At 45.7% G+C, this 20,495-nt stretch overlaps 2 protein-coding genes across 3 annotated transcripts in view; both read left to right on the forward strand.

Moving 5' to 3' along the window:
- The first annotated feature begins 319 nt into the window (after nt 1-319).
- LOC110311446 (cytochrome c oxidase copper chaperone) lies at nt 320-6,168 on the forward strand. The gene is made up of 3 exons (XM_021184760.1): nt 320-535; nt 2,733-2,821; nt 6,040-6,168. Exons 1-2 carry the CDS (start codon nt 429-431, stop codon nt 2,815-2,817), a joined length of 192 nt encoding a protein of 63 aa, XP_021040419.1. The 5' UTR covers nt 320-428; the 3' UTR covers nt 2,818-2,821; nt 6,040-6,168.
- An 8,976-nt stretch (nt 6,169-15,144) lies between these two features.
- The window catches only part of Popdc2 (popeye domain containing 2), a 15,455-nt gene continuing 10,104 nt past the window's right edge, over nt 15,145-20,495 (forward strand). For both annotated transcript variants that reach the window (XM_021184761.2, XM_029470665.1), the window contains exon 1: nt 15,145-16,268. In XM_021184761.2, coding sequence (XP_021040420.1) covers nt 15,778-16,268 — 491 coding nt within the window. In that variant the 5' untranslated portion in view covers nt 15,145-15,777. The remainder of the gene's footprint in view (nt 16,269-20,495) is intronic.

The raw sequence follows: 20,495 nt of genomic DNA on the forward strand, positions 1-20,495 counted from the left end.
TACTGAACTGAACGGGTCATATAGGAATATATGTGTACATGTATACATATAAGCATGCAATAACAATTAGGGAGGAAAAGGCCATGAATTTGAAGGATAGTGGGGAATGGGTATGTATATGTAAGGATTTGTAGAAAGGAAAGGGAAAGGGGAAATGACTCAATTAAATTACAATCTCAAAAACAAAACAAAAACAGAAACCACTCTGGGTGACCTTTTAACCTTTGCGCCAGCGCTGACGCCACGCCCTTGGAGCGAGGCCTTGTACCTCTTCTTTTGCGCACGCGCTCCCTAGGCTCACTTCCGTCGGAGAGGCGGGACTTCCTGTCCCCGTTCGCTTGACTGCGGAAGTGGAGACAGACAGCTTAGGTTGGTCGGAGTTTGGGAGCTTTGCGCGTGTGCGCTCGTAGTTGCTTTCGCCTGGAAAGATGCCGGGACTGGCGGCCGCTAGCCCTGCCCCGCCCGAGGCTCAGGAGAAGAAGCCACTGAAGCCCTGCTGTGCCTGCCCCGAAACCAAGAAGGCGCGTGATGCGTGGTCAGTGCGTAGCCCGGGAGGGAAGCCCGGGCTTTAGCAGCTCGGCTCCACTCTGCTGTCTGAGACCCTGGAGATGCAGGGACCCATAGTTCCGCTGTCCTCTCTGCTCCCTGATCCCGCACCTCAGTCAGTTAGGGGTCAACGGAGAGGGCAAGAGGTTTCATTGATCCCAAGGTTCTCGTCCTTCATTCCTTACTACGATTGCGTTTTAGGCTTCTTGGGATAAGTAAGACCCAGATAAATAGAAGTGCGTAAAGATGCGTCTTGATTTAAAGGCATTTAAAATATGTGGAGATTTGTTACCAGCCAATACTATACCACCAGCTATGATAGATTTGCTAAGACCTAGGTGTAAATTTTTCAGGTAATCTTTAATAATTTTTTTTCTCGAAACGTGTGAATAGTAGAACGCAGGATACATTTCTGAAGGGATACCCTTTCCAAGAAGTTAAAAGTCAACCTGTCTGGGACTGGAGAGATGGTTCAGTGGATAAATGCCCTGGTTGACCTTCCAGGGGGCCTAGTTTTGATTCCCAGCACCCACACGACTGTTAACAATCTTGTGTAAGCCGGGCGTGGTGGCGCACACCTTTAATCCCAGCACTCGGGAGGCAGAGGCAGGCGGATTTCTGAGTTCGAGGCCAGCCTGGTCTACAAAGTGAGTTCCAGGACAGCCAGGGCTACACAGAGAAACCCTGTCTCGAAAAAACAAAAAACAAAAAACAAAAAAAACAATCTTGTGTAATTCCAGCCCCAGAAAAATCTGACACCCCCTTCTAGCAATTTCGGGCACTGCACATACATGGTGTGCAGGCAAAACACCTATACACATAAAATAAAAACAAACTGTAAAACTTGTCTACAGGATAGGTGATATTAATGTTCATCTACTTTATCATCAAGTCACAAAAGGTTTTGCTTGGTCTCCCTCCCTTTTATGTAGCCTGAGTTCTGGAGCAGCTACTGAAGTCCTCAGTGTGACTATGCATCTCCATCTTCTCCCGTCAAAGAAGAAACAAATATGGATTCTCATGGTGTGATTTCATTACTGGAGAGACTGAAACAGTTTTAAGTCTAGCCTGAGCATCAGAGTGAGACCATGTCTCAAAATAAAAATAAAAATATAGAAAAATACACAAAACAAAGTATTCCTTGGTATAGTAAGGTAATAAGAGTGTACCCACTTATTTTATTATCACTACCTATAAATGGAGAATTTAAAGATCGATCTGATACCAAGGTTCTTGAAATACCAAGGTACCTGCTTAAGGAGACTTTGGTGTGGCTCAAGACTCAGAGCTTAGAAATACAGTCAGGCTTTGAATCCTCTCCCTCCAAGTTGGTGACCTTATGCAAGGTACTTAACAAGTCTGCTTCACACGTGTGTTGAATGAGTCCAGCATTTCTGTAAAGTTTAGTAGTGGGTGTCGGTGGTAAGGGAAAGCTAGCTGTTAGACGGAACTCACTGTCACACCCAGTTTTCTCATCTGCTGGTAAGGATTGTAATAGGAGAACCTGTTCCTCACTCTTTTTGAGATGGGGTCTTGCCATGTATAGCCCAAGCTGGCCTCCTCCTGAGGAGTCTCCTGTCTTAGCTTCCCAGACGTGATTACAGGCGTGTTTCAGTACATTCTGGCTCTTGTGACTACTCTTAGGATTTTATCATCACAGACCCTTAACCTTCTGAAGAACGATTTATCTGGTTGTGGTTACCAGATCTCTTTTGATGTTTATGTTGTTGGGTGTTTAATGATTAAAGGTAGGCTTAAGTGTTTAGATGTAGGAGGAAAAGGAGAAACAGGAAGTTAATTTCTGTGTGATAGGAGGACCAAATGTTAGACTCTTTCCTCGTCATTTTATGTAAATATTCAGTTTATTTCATTATAAATAAATGTTTATTATTCCTTGGGTATAGAATAAAGGCATCATTTGCTATACATAATTATTTCATCTAATTAGAACCTTCCCCAAACAAAAACAAACATTAAGACCTTAGTTCTATGGAGCACTTTTGTGGGAACAGAACCATCTTAAGAGCAAATACAGAGAGCAAAGGAGCTGAGCTGGTTGGTGTAGTAGGGATTTGTTTGTCACTCCAGCTGCATTCTGCACGTGCCCTGTCTCACTCCCGTCACAGATTCTCCATGAATGTGCTTGTCGTCTATTTGTTAGGTAACGAGCGCATCTTATTTTACAGCATCATTGAGAAAGGAGAAGAACACTGTGGACATCTCATTGAGGCCCACAAGGAGTGCATGAGGGCGCTGGGATTTAAGATATGACGTGGTGAGTGAACTGGAATGCTTCAAGTTTGAGTGTTACCTTACAGAGTTAGCTTCGAGGCAGGCAGCATTCTCCGAAAGGTAGCTTGCCTGGTTAATCTAGCATGTTTAAGTAGCAGCTTAGTTCAGTTTCTAGAATGGGGTTGTAACAGTTTGGTGCCAACGATTTGAGGCACCCAGTAGATCTGAGACAGTATAAAGCTTTTGAGAACTGGTTTGTTTGACAAGAGCCTTTAGAGTTACGTTATAGTCAGGAAGATGCAGGGAGCATGGCTGCGGGGAGCTCGGGTACACTGGTTTCCAAGGTAAAGGAACTAAGTGGAAAATTCTTTTGGTTTCTTGTTTCTAATATAGGTCTGCAGTAGAGTTACTTTTTTCCAGTGAAAATGGAAGCTTTCTTTTAAGCCAGGCATTGTTCTAAGAAAACTAAAGCCTCAGATCACCAGTTTCCAAAGAACTTTGAGTCTAAATATCAGTGTCAGGAGGGATGTGCCCAGCAAGACCACAGTCCGTGACTTCTGGCTGGAATCTCTTGCTTCAGGCGTTAGCTTCGCTCACTACTACACTTCTTTCCAGATGCCGATTTAAAGTCTCGTTAGAGAGGCTTTCCTCAGTGCCCCATGTAAAGTAGTACCCTTCCTGTCACTGTTCCAGGGCTACCCAGTAGGCCTTCCCAGGTGTTCTGTGGCCACATTCTCCAGTATGGTAGCCACTAGCAATGTATGACTATTAAGCACTTGAATTGGCCATAATGAGACTGGGGAATTGAATTCTTATAAGAAGGCTAGTGGTCATCTGTGGTTAGTGGCTTCTCTTGTTTTGCAATCACCAGCTATATACTGAGCCTCTTCTTACAACGGTCATCCTCGCTTCCCTCCGGCTGGGCTGTAAGCTCTGGGAAGCATCTGGTTTCACTGCCAGAGTGTCTCAGCATGTCCCAGCACCTAGACCATTGCCTGGCACATGGTAGGATTCCCGGGATGGGCTCAGCAGGATGAGAACTGGAACCTCAGCCTCGCAAGCACCCTGTTTGTGCTGCTCGAAGGCCACATCTCACTGTCACCTCCTAACTTAGCGACAGTTGAGAGATCCCAAGGCCACATGCCAGTTTCATAGTAGTATCAAGCTGGTTTCTTTCTCTTCCACCTGGCTCTGGAATGTCACACATGACCAGTCGTGTTTGAAGTATGGGAGGGAGGAGATAAGGAGCTTGCCCGACCTGATAAGTCTGACTGGAGGAGACTATTTAAAGGCTCAGACCCAGCATCGGGGCATGGCTTTCTTCACGGTCTAGCTCTTTCTAGTCAGTTTTGTTAAGATTTGCCTAGAGCCTCAAGGGGAGTTGAAGGCACGGTGAAGGGTAGTGGTGGCATTAAATGATTTGCATCCTCCAGACCAGAGGCACTTTGTCACTCCTGACAGTGATATTTTATCGCCAGCAAGCTCATTTTTAGGATTGCACATTACCTTAATCGTCAGTACTAAAACTTATAATGAATACTAAATAAAAAGATGTGCTGCTGAAATGCATGAGATGTGTACCTCAAAAGCCAAGCCTCTGACTATAATAAACTCCTGCACAGCTCCCTGCACTGCTCTGAGGTGAGCTTGATAGACTGCTAGACCACGTTCTCTGAGAACCTCTTCCGAGGAAACCACTCCACAGACTCGGGTCGCTCCAGCAGGGGTCATAAAAGTTTCTTAATTCAAAACCCTTCATAGATGTTGATATTCTTCCCAAGTAAAACAGATCTTAATTGGACCTGGCTGGCAGAGACGGCATAATTATTATTCTCTTCTACTCTGTAAGGCAGTGAAGCCCTGCCTCACCTGCTGACTGGAGCTCCTAGATGACTTCCAAGTCCGTAAACCTGCTAACACTAAGGAAACAGTAGTGAATATGCTGGATATAAAATACCCGAGGACTTTACGGTAGCAAAGGCAGAGACTCAAAGCTAGAAAGAAAAAGTAGGTAGCATGGTAGTGAGTCTAGACAGTCTAGACGCTTTGGTAGCATGGCAGTGAGTCTAGACAGTCTAGATGCTTTGGTAACATGGCAGTGAGTCTAGACAGTCTAGACGCTTTGGTAGCATGGCAGTGAGTCTAGACAGTCTAGACGCTTTTTTTCAGTCTTGCAACTTTTTCTTACTGACAGAGAAGGTAGACAATAAATTCACCACCTAATTAGAAGTAGCAGGAAGTGAGTGGCTCTTCCTGCTTGTAAGGGTCAAAAGAAACATGGGAAATCTGCTCAAATCCATATAAAATAACGGGTATGCTAAGTTTTTGTTCATGTATTTGAATATTTAAATGAGACACTTATACGTAGATTATTTACGAAAGCATCTCAAGATAATGCAGGAAGGGGTCATTTCCAGTGCTCAAACCTAAACACAAGACAGAGCACCTTTCAAGACCCTACAAAATGCCCGGGTGCAAAAGACTTGGCACTTGTCCACTTGGCAGGGACTCTCCACCAGAGAAGATGCAGAGTCTGTTTTCCTCCTGCAGATCTAGCCCCTCTGATGAGCGCAGTGCCTGAGAAGTACAGGAGTTGCAGACTGTGGGAACGGTGGCAGCTCCAGGTCTGCTTCTGTGTCCTGCCCGTGCCTTTGCTTAAGTGTATTGGTTTTCCTTCAAAGTTTTTAGACAAAAAGGGAATTTAGGTGTCTGTGTCTTGGTGAGGCTATTTTCCTGCCTAAACCAGACTAAGGGAACAGGTGTAGAATGATCTTGAGTTAGTCTTAAGAATTGACTGCCTGAGTGACCATTCAGTATTCTTCTCCATCTTGCATATCGAGAAGCCTGGGAGGCTGAGACTGGGCCAGCCGCACTGTCCCCTGCTGCTCTCCCTCGGGGTCTTTCACTGTTGTTGTTATTTGCTCTCTGGTCAAGGAGGCGCTTCCTGCAGGAACAAATATGTTTTCCTTCCTTCTACCTTTGACACAGAGCGAGACCAGTTCTTGAAAGAGCAGACTTAGAGCCCTCTTTACTTAATGCCTGGAAACACACACTGCCTCACCAAAAGCTCCTAAATGCCAGACATTGTAACCAGGGAGTCGTCAGTTAAGCTGAGCTGCGGTTTTGACTGATTTAGAACAATTGTGACAGTTACTTAATATTTCAGTGAAGCATTTATTTCTGATGGTCCTGAGTCCGTAAATCCCTAGGTCCAGTTTGATGTCTGAACTCTGACTTTCTAAAATCAAATCTCTTCTGTAGGTGGCCTACTTTGTGAAGGAATAATCATTGAAGAATGAAGAGGATTAAATATTTTGGAAGTTCTTTGGTGAACTTTGATAAATGGATAAAGTATTTATAATTTATTAAAAAACAGAAGGAAAGAAAATATGCTGAACCGTCTTTGTTGTGTTTCTTTTTCTGTTCTTCGCATACCCACATCACTTTTAGTTCGGTTTCCTTTTTCTCCTAGTGAGTATAATAGCAACTCCTGTGCCATGACTTTCTTTTGCTCATTATTGTGGCATCATGGGAATTTGAATAGTTATTGTTAGGAGAAAGCAGATTGTCTCTCAACCAGTAAAATCTCCAAATTTGGATATATAGAAGCTGGAATGAACATCTTTTATCTGTTCAAAATGATGTCACAGCCATATCACCTCAGTCAAGACTCATTGGCCAGTTGTGGGACCATGTCTGTAATCCCAGCACACAGGAGTGGAGCGGGGGGGGGGGGGGGGGGGGGGGGGGGGGGAAGGGGCTGCAAGTTTGAGGGGATATTTTTGTTCTCTCTCCCTTGTCCCTCTTTATTTTTCTTCTCCCTCCCTCCCTCCCTTCCTCCCTCCCTCTCTCCCTCCCTCCCTTTCTTCCTTCCTTCCTCCCTTCCCTCACTCTCTAACTCTTGAGTGAAGTAGTCTTGCCTGGAAGATCCCAACTATTTGGCGAAGTTAGTTTGTGTGTGGCCAGTTATATGGTAAGATAAACTAAAGGCAGTGTACACCCTAAGGCCAAAACAGCTATCTGTTTATGAGCACCTGGTCCAGGCTGGTGGCTAGATTGATGCTAGAACCTGGCTAGTCATGGAACTGGGGCTGTAGCTCATGGCGGAGCGCTTGCCTAGCACACACAAAGCTCCTAGCACCAAATAGCTCTCTTGGTACCACTGCCATAGAGATAGCTGGAGCAGGACCCACTTATGAAGCAAGCTTGTGACCTGGGAGCTGCTCGGGTGCTAATAAAGCAGCTGCTCACATTCTGCCTTTTAGTGCATCGAGATGAAAACCTCAGACACAGGCTAGAGTTAGCTTAGTGGTCAAGAACTTGCCTGGCATACACAAAGCCATGGGTTCTAACCCCAAATAAACCCCTCAAAACCAAATGTGTGGTTGATTCCTTTATAGAGTAAAAGAGCTCAATTAGATCCTTCGAGATCCTGACCTAATTAATGGTTAAGTGTGTGGCTTTTTTCTTTTTTCCATTTATGTATGTATGTATGTATGTATGTATGTAGTCATTGTTGTGTAGGACCTAGGTCTTATGCAAGCTAGGCAGATGCTCTACCACTAACTCAATCCCTAGCTCTGTTTTTACCATTTATATATACTATGATTGACACAGTGGCCCGTACTCCACTTGGACATACTCTGAGGCCTTGAACTTGGAATCTTCCTCCTTCAAACTGCTGAGTAGCTAGGACTACAGCCCCAGCAACTAGATGGCTTTGATGTATGACAGACATGGGTTTAGCAGCCAGCTATGTGCTGTCAGTAAGTCACAATGGATTTTTCTCATTCTCAAACAAACAAAAAAACCCAGTATCTAACTGAAAAGTTTTATGACCATAAAATGAATGTAATTTATGAAGCAACTGGCCATGTAAATTCAGTGTTACTAGCATTCTCTGTTTGATTTTTTAGTCACAGTTTTACTTAATATTCATTTGAACATATATGTTTTAATAAATGCTGTGTGGCTGATAGAGACAGCCATGAACTAACTTCCCTTTCAGCCCTTGGAAGATTATTATTTAGACTGCTTGCATACGCCCTAGACCACAAAGTGGAAGAAGATAACCCTGACAGTTGATGCTAAGTTTAAATAAACTGTCCCTGACATATCCTCCGTATTTGTATTTGGGAGGAGGTGAGACAGGGTCTCCCCTTATAGCACAAAGTAGCCTTAAACTTGTATTCTTGCCTCTGCTTCCTGCATACTGGAATTATAGGTATGTGTAATCACACTTGACATGTTTTAAAAGCTTTATTTTATGGGTATGATTTATCTCCTGTATGTATGTCTGTACCACATGTGTACTGGTGCCCTCAGAGGCCGGAAGAAAATATTAGTTTCCCTGGAACTGGAGTTACAGAGCCATTGTGTGGGTGCTGAGAACTGGACCCGGGACTCTCAAAGAGAGCAGCAAACACTCTTAACTGCTGAGCCATCTCTCCAGACCCAATTATTCGTATCTTAAAGTAGAAACAAAACTATTTTTATATCTTTCAAATGTACTCTTATTTACTAATGAGATTGTAATATCTTTTTCCCTTAGTATTTTGCTCAGTTAGTAGAATTCTGTATCATTAGATGTATGAATTATTCTATGGCTTACTATAACTTAACTGTAATTTTGTATATATACTTACTATGTGTCAGAGACACCCCCCCTCGTCCCCTGATAGAATTGCATCTCAGGCTGAGGCAGGTGATGTCAGATACATAGATACTGAGTGTCTGTGCCTGTGTCTATCTGTGTGAGTATGTTTTGTTGTTGGCTGGTTTTGTGCCTGTGTGAAGAATAAATCACCCGGAATCCACTGGTCTGAAGGTACCTAGCAGTTCTGCATGTTTTCAAGACTACTGATGAGCACTGCCCAATTCATATTTAGAAAGGCAATCTCTATGTGTTCCTTGGTATCCAAGGGGTCCCATTTCCCCCAGCTCATAGGCAACACACTGATATTTTAACCTTTTCCATTTTGATAGTTTCACTTGATTTGTGAGCAACGGAAGCACTTTATTGAAAACGTATTTCAGAAGACCGTCCAGCCTATCCCTGGCTAGTGCACAGCCGTCCTGGAGTCAGTGTGCAGCATATCACTTACTAATATGAAGAGATACTAGCACAATAATGGAAAGATAGTCTGGCGTAGTAGATGACCATGGAATTCTGAGATACCTCTTTTCCATGTCTCCCTTATGCACAGTAATTCCTAAACTCATTGTAGATACATCTATACTTTGTCTAACAGTTTCTTTGTTTAACCTTGAAATATTCAACTTTGAACTTGAAATAGGCCTGTATCCCTAGGCAGGGCCAATCCCAAAATTACTCTGCCTTCCACGGGTGATGCTTTTAGAGAAGCTGTAATCTCCACTAGACAGGTGAGTTGAGTTCAAATGTTTAGGGACAGGGAAGTTGTCCTGACTAGGATAGCTGATGACCATGGGGGTGTGTCTAGATCATCAGAATCTAAGCCCAGTGCACACTGTCCCAGGCATCTGATAAAGGTTCACTTTGTGGATATATATTCATTCACGACATAGTAAAGGCTGATAATCTGTAGGAACAGCCCTAAATGTTGACTATGTCACCTGAGTTACTGCTTGCTCTGTTAGACCAGAGAATGAGCTATGATTTCTAACTATGCTTTCAGGCGTGACTGAGTGAATGTATTACATATACGGTAAAGAAAGGTCAGAGAACAAATAGCAAAATATCATCAAAGCAGGTACTCAAAACACCTAGCATCCAGCAGAGGTGAACAAGGAAGCCCTACTGAGGCAGCCAGCTGGAGTTCTGCTGCAGAGTCTCCTTTGGGAAGGAGCAAATGACCACAGAAAGGCAGTGGCCTGGAATGAGCTGCTTATAACTTTCCAGCAGAAACAGCCTGGGAGGCCAAGGCAGCTGGAGTTTCTGATTGAGAGGGTACTTCCAACTTCCCATTTCCAACACAGGTATTTTTCTATTATGGGAAAAGGGTAGTAATCTCTGTTGGAAACAGTTCCCTCCCAAGCTGTTCTCAAGGGCACAATATTTTAAATGCCCTTGTCTGCTTGCCTCTTTCCTTTCCTTGTTTCTGGGCCAGGAGTCCAGCCCGACCCAGGATGGATTTTGGAAGACACTTGACGTAAATGTGCGAGTTCAAAGCAGCGGTTCTTAGCCTGGGGTTGCACCGCGTGGGACTGTTGAATGATCCTTTCACAGGCCTAAGACCATCAGAAAACAAATGCCTGCATTACTACTCATAACAGGAACACAATTACAGTTATGAAGTAGCGAAAATAATTCTATGGTTTGGGTTACCCCAACATGAGGGACTGCATTAAAGGTCACAGCATTAGGAAGGTTGGAAAACCCTGGTCTACAGTGTGTGCATGGGATTAGGGCAGGGGAGTGGGCATGGGCACTTCCAGAGCCAGCTTCTCAAAGAGCTCAAACAACACACAACAATTTACCAACAACCATTATATATTCTCGGCTTGCCCTCCAGGCAGAGACGTGCTGAGTAAGAGGGCACTGTTTGAACTCTGGTTTGCTCAGTGTATAAAGATTTGTAAGATGAATACTCTGCCCATAAAAAGCTTCTAATCTGATGAGTACATAAATTTAATCAGAAATTAAAATCTGAATGTTTGATATTGTGATGGGTATTCAAGGCGCTTCCCTCAAGAGTTCCTATGTAACTTTGAAATGAGTTCTTTTATTTAGCTACTAACTACTTAAGTACTGGGACATGGCTCATTGATTAAGTGCCTGATTCACAGACATGAGGACTTGAGTTCCCATCTCCAGCCACATATAAAAGCCAGGTTTGAACCAGGCAGCTCTCCAAAGCTAGAGTTTGCTAACCAGCCAATCTAACCAGTCTAAGCTCCAGGTTCACTGAGAGGCCCAGTTTGAAAAAAAAAAGGGGGGGGGGGCAATACACTATTGACCTCTAGCCTTGACATGTATCCACGTGAATGAATATATTACACACACATACACACACCACCTGAGCGTAATGGCACACCTTAAAATTTTTTCCATATGATATGTTTTGATCATAAACTTTTTTCTTCCCCAACACCTCTCTTATCCTCACTCACTTTCCTATTCTTTCTCTCTCTAAAAACAACAACAAAAATCAACAAAGATATCACATCTGGGGGAAGAAACCATCTCTTCTACCCATCTTGAACAAGAAAGTACACAAGTGGTTTCACTGGTCTGAGAAGAGGACACTCTGTCTCAATCCACACACACAAAACATGGAGTCTGATTTGTGTTGGCCAACTAATCCTGATCACAAGGCCTGCCTACTCTAGAGTATGGTTGATATACCCAGTGTCACTTCATTGAAGAAAACTGACTTTCCTTCTCCTGGCAGCTATCAGTTGGGTTTCCCAGACACAGCAGAGCCAATGCACATACGAACTCAGACTGACAGCAAGCACAAGTTCAAACCAACCCACGCCCCACCTCTAAGAAGGCGCATTGCTTGAATCCCAGCGCTCGGGGCAGAGGCAAGTGGATCTCTATAAGTTCAAAGCTAGCCTGTTCTACATAGTGAGTTCCAAGCCAGCCAGTGCCCAGTGCTACAGTGAGATATTGCCTTTTTAAAAATGTAAAACTCATTGTAGTTTCATCTTAAGTTTAGTAAGTTCAACAGCAAGCATAGAAAACCCCCCATCAGGGAAAGTGAGCACAATTGTGAGGGTCAGAGTTGAAGCAACAATTGTACCTGGTACCTGGTGCCATCCAGCAGGTGGATTGTCAGAGTGTTCTCTTCTCAGACCAGTGAAACCACGTGTGTACTTTCTTGTACAAGACGGGTAGAAGAGATGGTTTCTTCCCCCAGATGTGATATCTTCAACTCCCCCTTTTCAGTATGACTGAGCAGTACTGCTATGTGTATTTTTACAGACAATGGTTGTCAGTACACCTAAGGCTAAATGGTTTGAGCAGGGCTTGCACCTTCCATGCCCTGTCAGAAATGGAAACTGAAATTTTGTTTCACAGGAGGAAAGAGTAAATGGATATTGAGTAAGAAACCAGTGTTCCATATCACCCTAACCATCCTGAATGGTCACATAGAGTGCATAAGATCGGTTCGTCCTTGTTGAAGAAAAAATTGAAGAGTCAAAGAGAAAGTTGGGTAGAGGGTGAGAAATCGGCGCCCAGATTTGTAGAATCTGTCAGTCAGCAAGAGTTCAGGAAGCTGTTTCCTGAAGAAGAGTCTGTAGAACAGTAGTCCCCCCCCCCCCCGATCCCCGTGGGTCCCTTTTGGGGGTCAAATGACCCTTTCATAAGGATCATCCAAGACCATCAGAAAACACAGAGATTTACACTGTGATTCATAACAGTAGCAAAATTACAGTTACGAAGTAGCAACAGAATAATGTTATGCTTCCGGGTCACTACAGCATAAGGTGTCCTAGTAAAGGGTCAGAGTGTTAGGAAGATTGAGAACCACTGCTGGAGAGGCTCTGAGTCAGGACATGATCAGCTCCAAGAAGCAGAGCAGCCATTTCCAGGCCATAAGCAACACAGATATGTCCCTCACTCTCCAGCCTGGAGTTAGGAGACGGGGAAATTTCACCTCTGTGACCGTGGCCAAGTCAGACTTTGAACAACTTAAACTGCTCCGGTTTATCTTTGTCCTTCTCATCCTTAGGCATGTTGTCTCCTGACTGTGGAGCCTGCAAGTGTTACATTGTTGTAGAGTTGTATGAAAGGTCACAGGCTACCTTGTTACCAATGTGCATACCTTCTGTTCTGGGCTTGCCCACACATCTGTACCTATTCTTGGCATGCCCAGCTGGAGAGCACCTGAGCAGATTTTAGACCTCCTTAAATAATCCTCTCCCCTCTGCTTTTTTATTTTTCCCCTTCTTCTTAGAGTCCCCATCAGAGATTTCCCTTTGACCCTCTAGTCATCTTTTATGAGATTTCTGGGTTTTTCCAGGTTAGTCTTCCCTCTAGATTAAAAACTTCCCTGAAGGGGATTGGTTTTTTTCTATTTCATCGTTGTCTTTTGTTACTACCTCACAGCTGTCTAAATAAATGCTTATTGGCTTAAATCATCAAAGGCGTTACTTCTGGCTTTTTCCACTGTGTGTACACTTTCATGTCTGTGGGTTTCCCCAAAAGGACATTACTATCTTAATACATACAATATATTTATTCTCTTATCTCTGTCAACTGGCTTTTTAAATAAAAAGACATAATTTCCTGTTACTGTAGTCTGCTGCTCTATGGACATCAATCTAACACTGAGACCCACAACATAATTAGGTCCTCTGTTATAATGCACGTATGTAGGTGCTTAGCAATGCCCAAACACCTGGTAGAACGGTGTAGTGGAAAATTACAGCTGGCAGGGCTTTAATCACCACTCACATATTAACTCAGTAAGTTTAGACAAGTTCCTTAGCTTCGCTAAGCCTTTTTCTTCTTTTTAAAAATGGGAGGGGGGTATACAGTAAGACCCTGTCAAAAAATCAGATGATAGAATGTTATCTTGTTAGCATTAGAAAATGGTAGCTGTTAGGTAAATGTTAGTCCTCCCTGCTCAGTTCGTCTCAGGTGGAAGGACAGGGACAGTGAAGAAGGGAGCAAGGGTTAGTTAACCTGCCTGTCTCTTTAAAGGGTCAGGGCCAAGCCTATGGGCTGTCTTGCTGACCTGCTTTGAAATTCTATCTTGGAGCCTTGGTTGCTTTTGTGCCTGCCCATTGACAGCTGGCAGGGACTCCAACCCCAGCAGGGAGCCCCGGTTGCCTGAAGCACAAACAGCTGCTACTAGCTAAAGTAGGCAAGTTGGTTGGGGACCAGGCAGATGACAAAAAGAGGCATATGGAAATCCCCACCTCCACTGAACACGTGATGTCACAGTCACACCTATAACCCCAGCACTTGGGAGGCCAGGCAGGAGGATTCCCAAGAATTCCAGGACAGCCTGGACTGCCTAGTGAGTTCCAGGTGAGCCTGGGCTGAAGTGACACCCAGGCAATCAATCAATCAGAAAGGCACCCAAAGCCTGCTGTGAGAGTCCCATGGTGCTTTGTTCTCCAAATGCCCCAGCCCTTTCTGTACCAATCTCCAGAGACAGGGAGCTATGAAGCCATCTGCAGATCAATCGATTCCAATTAAAATTTTAAAATGTCTTCCTTTAGCATGGCAAGAACTTTCTGACTTCTGTAACTATGCTTCTCCTCTCGCCAAGAGAGAGTCTGCTCTCCCTTCCACCTCACCCCTCAGCTCTGCCCATGTCACCCTTCTTCCTGGGTCACACTGTTCTTTGAACTTAATTTGGTAACTTGTTGCAGGCATCGAGTTGCCATTGTTGTTTGTAGTCTCTCCCCTATAAAGTGACAGACACTCAGGTCACAGTGTACACTGAGTGTTGCGATGGGAGCTTTAGCACATTGAGCTTCGGATTTCTCCTTAGTGTTCCTCAGGTCAGTGAGTCTCCATGGAGTTAGGACTTGGATAGTTCTAGGCAGCTGAGCACTAGCCTAAAGCCTTGGAACAACAGGGCGAAGATGCTCCCGACCCCCAAGAGCCAGGGTGGAGACTCAGCAAGTCCTCCAGAAGCCAGCTAGTCAGGTCTCTTGGCTTTCATGTTTGCACAGGCCACATATGCTTCCTGCCTGTCCAAAGTTGATCCCCCAGGTTCATTTAGATGTTCCTTGAAAGTCATCAGACATTTTTGGATTGCGGAGTCGGGAGTCATGGGTCTAGTTCAGCGTTTCTGCTTACTGTGAACCCTTGCTTAAAACAAGAGTATTTCGTTTGACAGTCTCGGGTTCAAATCCTGGCTTTGCTGCCTACTCCATGTTGGAACATGTTACTTCTCAGAGGCTCCATTTTCCTCAGCTCTAGGAGAACAGTGATGAGTGAGGAATGTGTATATACACTGCTCAGTGGAGGTCGAGTACCAAAGGAGTATTTATTTCCTAGGCAGTCGCTCTAACTTGAGGTTATGGGTGTGTAGATGGGATGGTGCCTTATGTCCTGTGTTGCTATTACTCTGGGCAGATATTTGCAGAGGAGTGTCAACTTAGAGCTGAGGGGTCTGCTTTACACAGCTGCTTTTGTTGAACGAAAAGTCAAATTACAGCACAATGATATTTGCTGAGTGTCTTAAACCTTTCACGGGGCTTTCCGGTTCTCCCTGCCAGTACCGTTTCTGTTAGTAGTCCCAGGTATTCCCTCTCTGAACGGCCTTCTTACCTCCCACAAATCCCCAAATCCTTCAGACAGGACATCAGCGCTGTGTCCCGCCCACTCCATGGACCTCAATTCCCTGCTTGCTTTCCCTTTGACCCTCCCTGCCTGCCTCTGTTGACCCTGGATCTTATCTTGTCCTCTGGAGGTATGCTAAGTGCCCTGCCAGCCTGCCTGTTTGCCTGGCCTGTTTTCTTTCACTGCCAGCACCTCCTGGATTCCAATTCCAAACATGGTATCCCTCTGGGGTCACCCTTTCTTCCGGCGCCAAGAGATCATGCATTCCAAATGGAACACCAAGTGTGCTTCCCCTGCTGGCTCTCCACTCCGCGTTCTGCCTGGGAACGACAGAGAGCAGAATGTGGCTGCTTCGTCCCGTGTTGCCGAAGTTCGTGGTGTCGAGTTCCTACTTCCTCTCAGGACAATGTATGCTGTTTGCTAAGGACTAAATATGAAGACCAGCCTAAGAAAGCCGGAGCCAAAGAGGTTTACCAGAGCACTGCGGGAGTGACAAGAGCTTCGCTGAGAGTGAGAAAGAGAGGAACGAGGAAAAGAAAAATCCCAAACAACAAACTTAGGCTTTCAAGCTTCCATGAAGTGTACTATGCTCTGGCGTTCTTTCTCAGAGCCACCGGAGGCATTCCTGCCAACAAGGTTGCATTGGTAGTGAGAAGCCACCTGGGAGGACAGACTGACTGATCTCCCCCCCCCCCCCCCNCCCCCCCCCCCCCCCAGTTTCCTTTGTGGAGACCGTTTCGGAGCCTGCAAAGGCCTCGAGAGCCCTAAAGATGAGTGCCAATGGCAGCTCGGTGGCTCAGCTCCTCTGGCAGCCGCCCGTGTGCAGGAGCTGGAAACCGGATGTGGAAGGAGCTGTCTACCACCTGGCCAACTGTTTCTTGCTTATGGGCTTTATGGCAGGCAGTGGAGTGTATGGATACTTCTATCTTTTCGGCATCCTGGGCCCAGGCTACCTCTGCTGCGTGCTGTGGGGCTGGTTTGATGCTTGTGGGCTAGACATCGTCCTTTGGAACGTCCTCCTGACAGTGGCTTGCCTGCTTCAGCTGGCACAGCTGGTCTATCGCGTCCGGGTGAATACCCTCCCGGAGGAATTCAATCTCCTCTACAGGACACTGTGCCTGCCCCTGCAGGTGCCCCTGCAGGTCTACAAGGAGATTGTCCACTGCTGCCATGAGCAGGTCTTGACGCTGGCCACAGAGCAGACCTACGCTGTGGAGGGGGAGACCCCCATCAACCGCCTGTCCCTGCTCCTCTCTGGCCGGTAAGCTGTCTGTGTTGACCATGCCTGGAATTCCCCGCCTCCCGCCCCCCACCCACACTTCCTGTTCCCTAGTGTTCCTTTCCATTTTGTGTCCCCTTGCATCAAGGGACGGATGTGGAAAGTCAAACCCAGAAAGATTTTTTTTCCCTAGGAGTGAGTTTGCTTCCTTTTTCTTGACACTTTCCAAGAGGAAGCTAGATCATGAGGCAATTTCTACGCTATCCAAGGTGACTGTGTTTACTTGCCACCGGAAGGGCTGATAAGGCCAGAGAGACCCAAAATGGATACACACACACACACACCCCAATGTGGAATGCCTAAAGTGCAGAACCTCTGTGAGCATTAGGAAATGACCATTTCAATAAGATCAATTTGTTCCTTTCATATGCATTTAACATTTGTGAAGCACCCGCTATATGCAGGAAATAAAACAAACAAACAACAAAACTGAGGAGGTTTCCAGCGACCCCTGTGTCCTGCCAGGGCATTAAGGAGACGCATTGTTGTAGTTGAGATATCCTATATAAGCTCTGGAGTGTAGCCCACGTGCTGACAGCTGCAGAGAGGAGCAAGTCCCACCTGGATTCCCAGACCCATTGTTCTACTGAGAGTCTACCCTGTAATCAGAGTGCCCACAGTGGCAGGAGAGTAGTGCTGCCCACAGATGCCTCACTGGCGATTCGGTGGAGACAGTGTCTCAGAGGAAGAGGGAAAGTTGGACATTGGCTGGCTTCAGGGTCAGAGTGTGTCTGTCCAGTTAGCCTCCATGGCAACAGTGGCCGTTTATGCTCAATGAGAAACCACCTTGGGGCTCTGTGTGTCACGCATTGGAAGCATCCGTGCATTCTTTGAAACATTGCCCCATAGCACCTGACCATAGACAAGCCCCTCCTCCACCGCCTCGCTGGAGGCCAAGCATGTGGCCTGGTCAAAAATGATGATACTCAGAACATTCTGGTTACAGGAAGGATGGAGAAAGGGAAAGATAAGGCAGAGGGGAGAGAAGGGGAAAGGGAGGGAAGAGTGAAAAGAGGAAAAGAAAAGGGAAGGCAAAGGAGGAAGGGAAGGAAGGAGAGTTGGTGGGGGGGCGGAGGGGGCAAACTAAGATGGTCAGGTACATGGTGGCTATTCCTAGGTGTTAACTACTTAGTTCCATGCTTATAAGACAAACAATGAACATATGGCACTTGCTCATTCATGGGACGCATGCTATTTGCCCTTCTTGGCTCCTCTGCTGAGACTAGCAGAGACTGGCCTCTCCTGTGTATGGCATTCATTCAGCAGAAACATACCATTAGCATATGGCTCTGGTGTCTTGTGACAAACTGACCGAGTCCCCAAGAAGGGTAAAACAAGGCTTGTCTTTCTACATAGCTTTTCCTAGTACGCTAAGCATCAACAGTTAGAAATCAGGCCATTTCAGGTTTCCCCTTGATCTTCAAGGTCTGGGTAGGGCTGTGTCGATGTTCTTTTTGGCTTGTTTGTCTTTTGGTGCCATCCTGTCAGCTTTGGGTTAGTGCGATACTGAACACCTCTAGGTACAGAAGAGACTCCTTTTGTGCCAGGAAGTGCAGGCTCCTATACAGCTCCCCCTGGCCTATGGGGAGTGTCCCCTGGAGCCCTTGGTTCAAACCCCAGAAGCCTCTCTCTTTGGTTTTGACAAGGGCAGCCAACCCTTGTAGGAATCAGAGAACAAGCGACTTCCTCAAAGCCCGCCGCCCTGCTGAACTGTGCTCACTCTTTCAGTTTCATAGAGGATGCATACGCACTAGATCCCACATGCACAGTCCTCCAGAGCGGACAACTGTAGAAGCCATTACAGCAAAAGGAAATGACCTGCCACTCATGTGATCGAGGAGAACACCAAAGATAAAGGATACAGCACACACCAGCTAAAAACCACTTTCGTGTGCCCGTTGGCCTGCTTAGACATTAGACAGATGGTGTCACGTCTTGGCAGCAGGCTTTGGGAACCAACTTCCTTACCTGAGGAGAGGAGGAGGAGGAGAAATGATACATACTGCTGGCTTCCTTCTCTCTTGGTGTCTTCTTTTTCTTCACGCACTCACACACACAAAGACAGACACACACAGAGACATAGACACACACATATATACTTTGTTCGTCTCTCCTCTCCCTTCCCCTGCCTTCTTTGGATTTTTTTTTTTAAGAGTAGGGATCCAGTATTAGATGTGACAAGCATTGTCTTGAACTCATGAAGCTTAAGCCAATAATAATTATGTGCCATGGTGATTAATCATGGACCTGCCATTGCCAAGGGGAAATAGTAAATGTGATTAGAGTATATAAGTTATAGATCTTCATTTTCTGGGAGGTCAGACACACTCCAGCCCCGAGAGAAACTGGTCTAGCTAAAGACAGCATGTGTGCAGACCCTGAGGATGTGGCCCTTCACTTCCTCTTACATCTTCCAGGCAGTCTCTATATATTTCCTGGTCTTGTGGTGTGTCTCTGCCATCAGAGGCTGGCTCTGTCCTTCCCGTGGTTTGGGAACTTTCTTCTCTAGGCAATCATATAATAGGTAACTACTTAATGACTACTCTTCGGTGACGTGCATGCGCACACATCTATCTAGGCATTCATTTAGGGGAGACTCAAGAGTACTAATATCCCACTGGCCAGAACCTAGCAGCAAAGGATGTAAGAAGGCATAGTCTTTAGCTGTACAGCCACACATCTGGTTAAAACTCCAGCTGCCTGGAGGAAGAAGAGCAGCCGGTATTTGAGAATAGGCTCTCTCATTAAACTCCCCAGGTCTCTGCCCATCTCTACGCTTACCTGCTCATCATAGCCTGTTTATCCTTCAGAACTCAGATGGAATGTCATTGTGAGAAGCCTATGTCCTGCAAAGGATCAGGCTCTTCCGTCCCCCTCTCCTGTGAGCCCGCTCCACCTCAGTACTCAGCACACTGATCTGCAGCCAGTTCTTCACGTGCTGGGGTATTCCACTGAGCTGTGAACCTCTCAAAGGCCAGGATCAGATTATACCCACCTCTGCAGCCCTCGGTCTTCGGGAACACGGGAGGTTCTGTGAATCGTGGTTTAGCGAGAACAGCTGCAGAGGTGATAGAAAGTCAGCTCCCTCCTCTGAGCGTGTGGGCCACAAAGGTGGGCTCGTTTGTTTCCTTCTTTGCCTGACACAACTCGCTTTAGAAGAGGTGGGCATGAACACTGGAGCTTTCTGGGGAATGGAGGAAAAGAAAAGGCGTAGGCTGGATCTTAATCTATGTCTAGATGTTACACCACATCCAAAAACCATTCACTTTATGCCGGCAAACAACTGGGGTGTTAGGTACCATACCAGACCTTCACAGAATGCAGGTCCCTTCTCTGCAGGGGCAAAGCACCAGGGTGGATGCTGGCCATAAGGATAGAGATCCAGCAAACAACATTAGTGGGGTTGCTTATCCTGCTTCAGATGTACAGCAAACCTGTGTTCATAGGAAAGGCCAGAGCAGTTGCTTAACGGGTTGGTAGTATGGAATAATCATATAATTTTTTTTTTAATTAGCTAGAATTCCTAGTCACAGCTGCAGAAAACCAACTCTATCTAGCTGATGTGAGGTGGAGTCCTTTAGAAAAAGAAAAGGATTTCTCTTCAAACTTAAGGAAAGGCATGCACTGAGGCCTCAGGCTGGAATAAGATAAGATCGTGTCTATTGGCTGTTCTGTATGATTTAGCTTCTCCTGTGGCCAGTTGGGGCACATCCTTTTGCAATGTCGGGTTCCTATTATTTGAGAGACAAGGTTTTAGGTCTTGAATACAGGAGTGTGTTAGTTTAACCAGTGTGTGATAGTTGTCTCTGCCCAAGGCACAAGGCACAGTGACTTAACCAGTTCTAAAGTCTCCAAGTTATATTAGAAAAGGCATCAGGCTAGATGTGCATGCCGGGACCATCAGTGAGGGAGGTGTTTAGGATCTTGTGTCCTTGTGCTTGGTGAAGGCAGAGAAGGTGTGATGTGGGAAGTGTCCACCACCACCTACCCAAACCTCCTGTAACATGACAGCTCGGTGAGAGAACACAGACTCTGTTCTGTTGCCTGGTAGTCATGTGACCTTAAGCTCACTGTCTTAGTCAGGGTTTCTATTCCTGCACAAACATCATGACCAAGAAGCAAGTTGGGGAGGAAAGGGTTTATTCAGCTTACATTTCCACATTGCTGTTCATTACCAAAGAAGTCAGGACTGGAACTCAAGCAGGTCAG

Source organism: Mus caroli, chromosome 16 (assembly GCF_900094665.2).
Source record: "Mus caroli chromosome 16, CAROLI_EIJ_v1.1, whole genome shotgun sequence".
Lineage (NCBI taxonomy): Eukaryota > Metazoa > Chordata > Mammalia > Rodentia > Muridae > Mus > Mus caroli.

Bases quoted from the DNA above. Each gene is read 5' to 3' on its own strand.
- LOC110311446 (XM_021184760.1), top strand. From the start codon at position 429: ATGCCGGGACTGGCGGCCGCTAGCCCTGCCCCGCCCGAGGCTCAGGAG. The intron at 536-2,732 runs GTCAGTGCGTAG...CTTATTTTACAG, and splicing joins AAGAAGGCGCGTGATGCGTG to CATCATTGAGAAAGGAGAAG.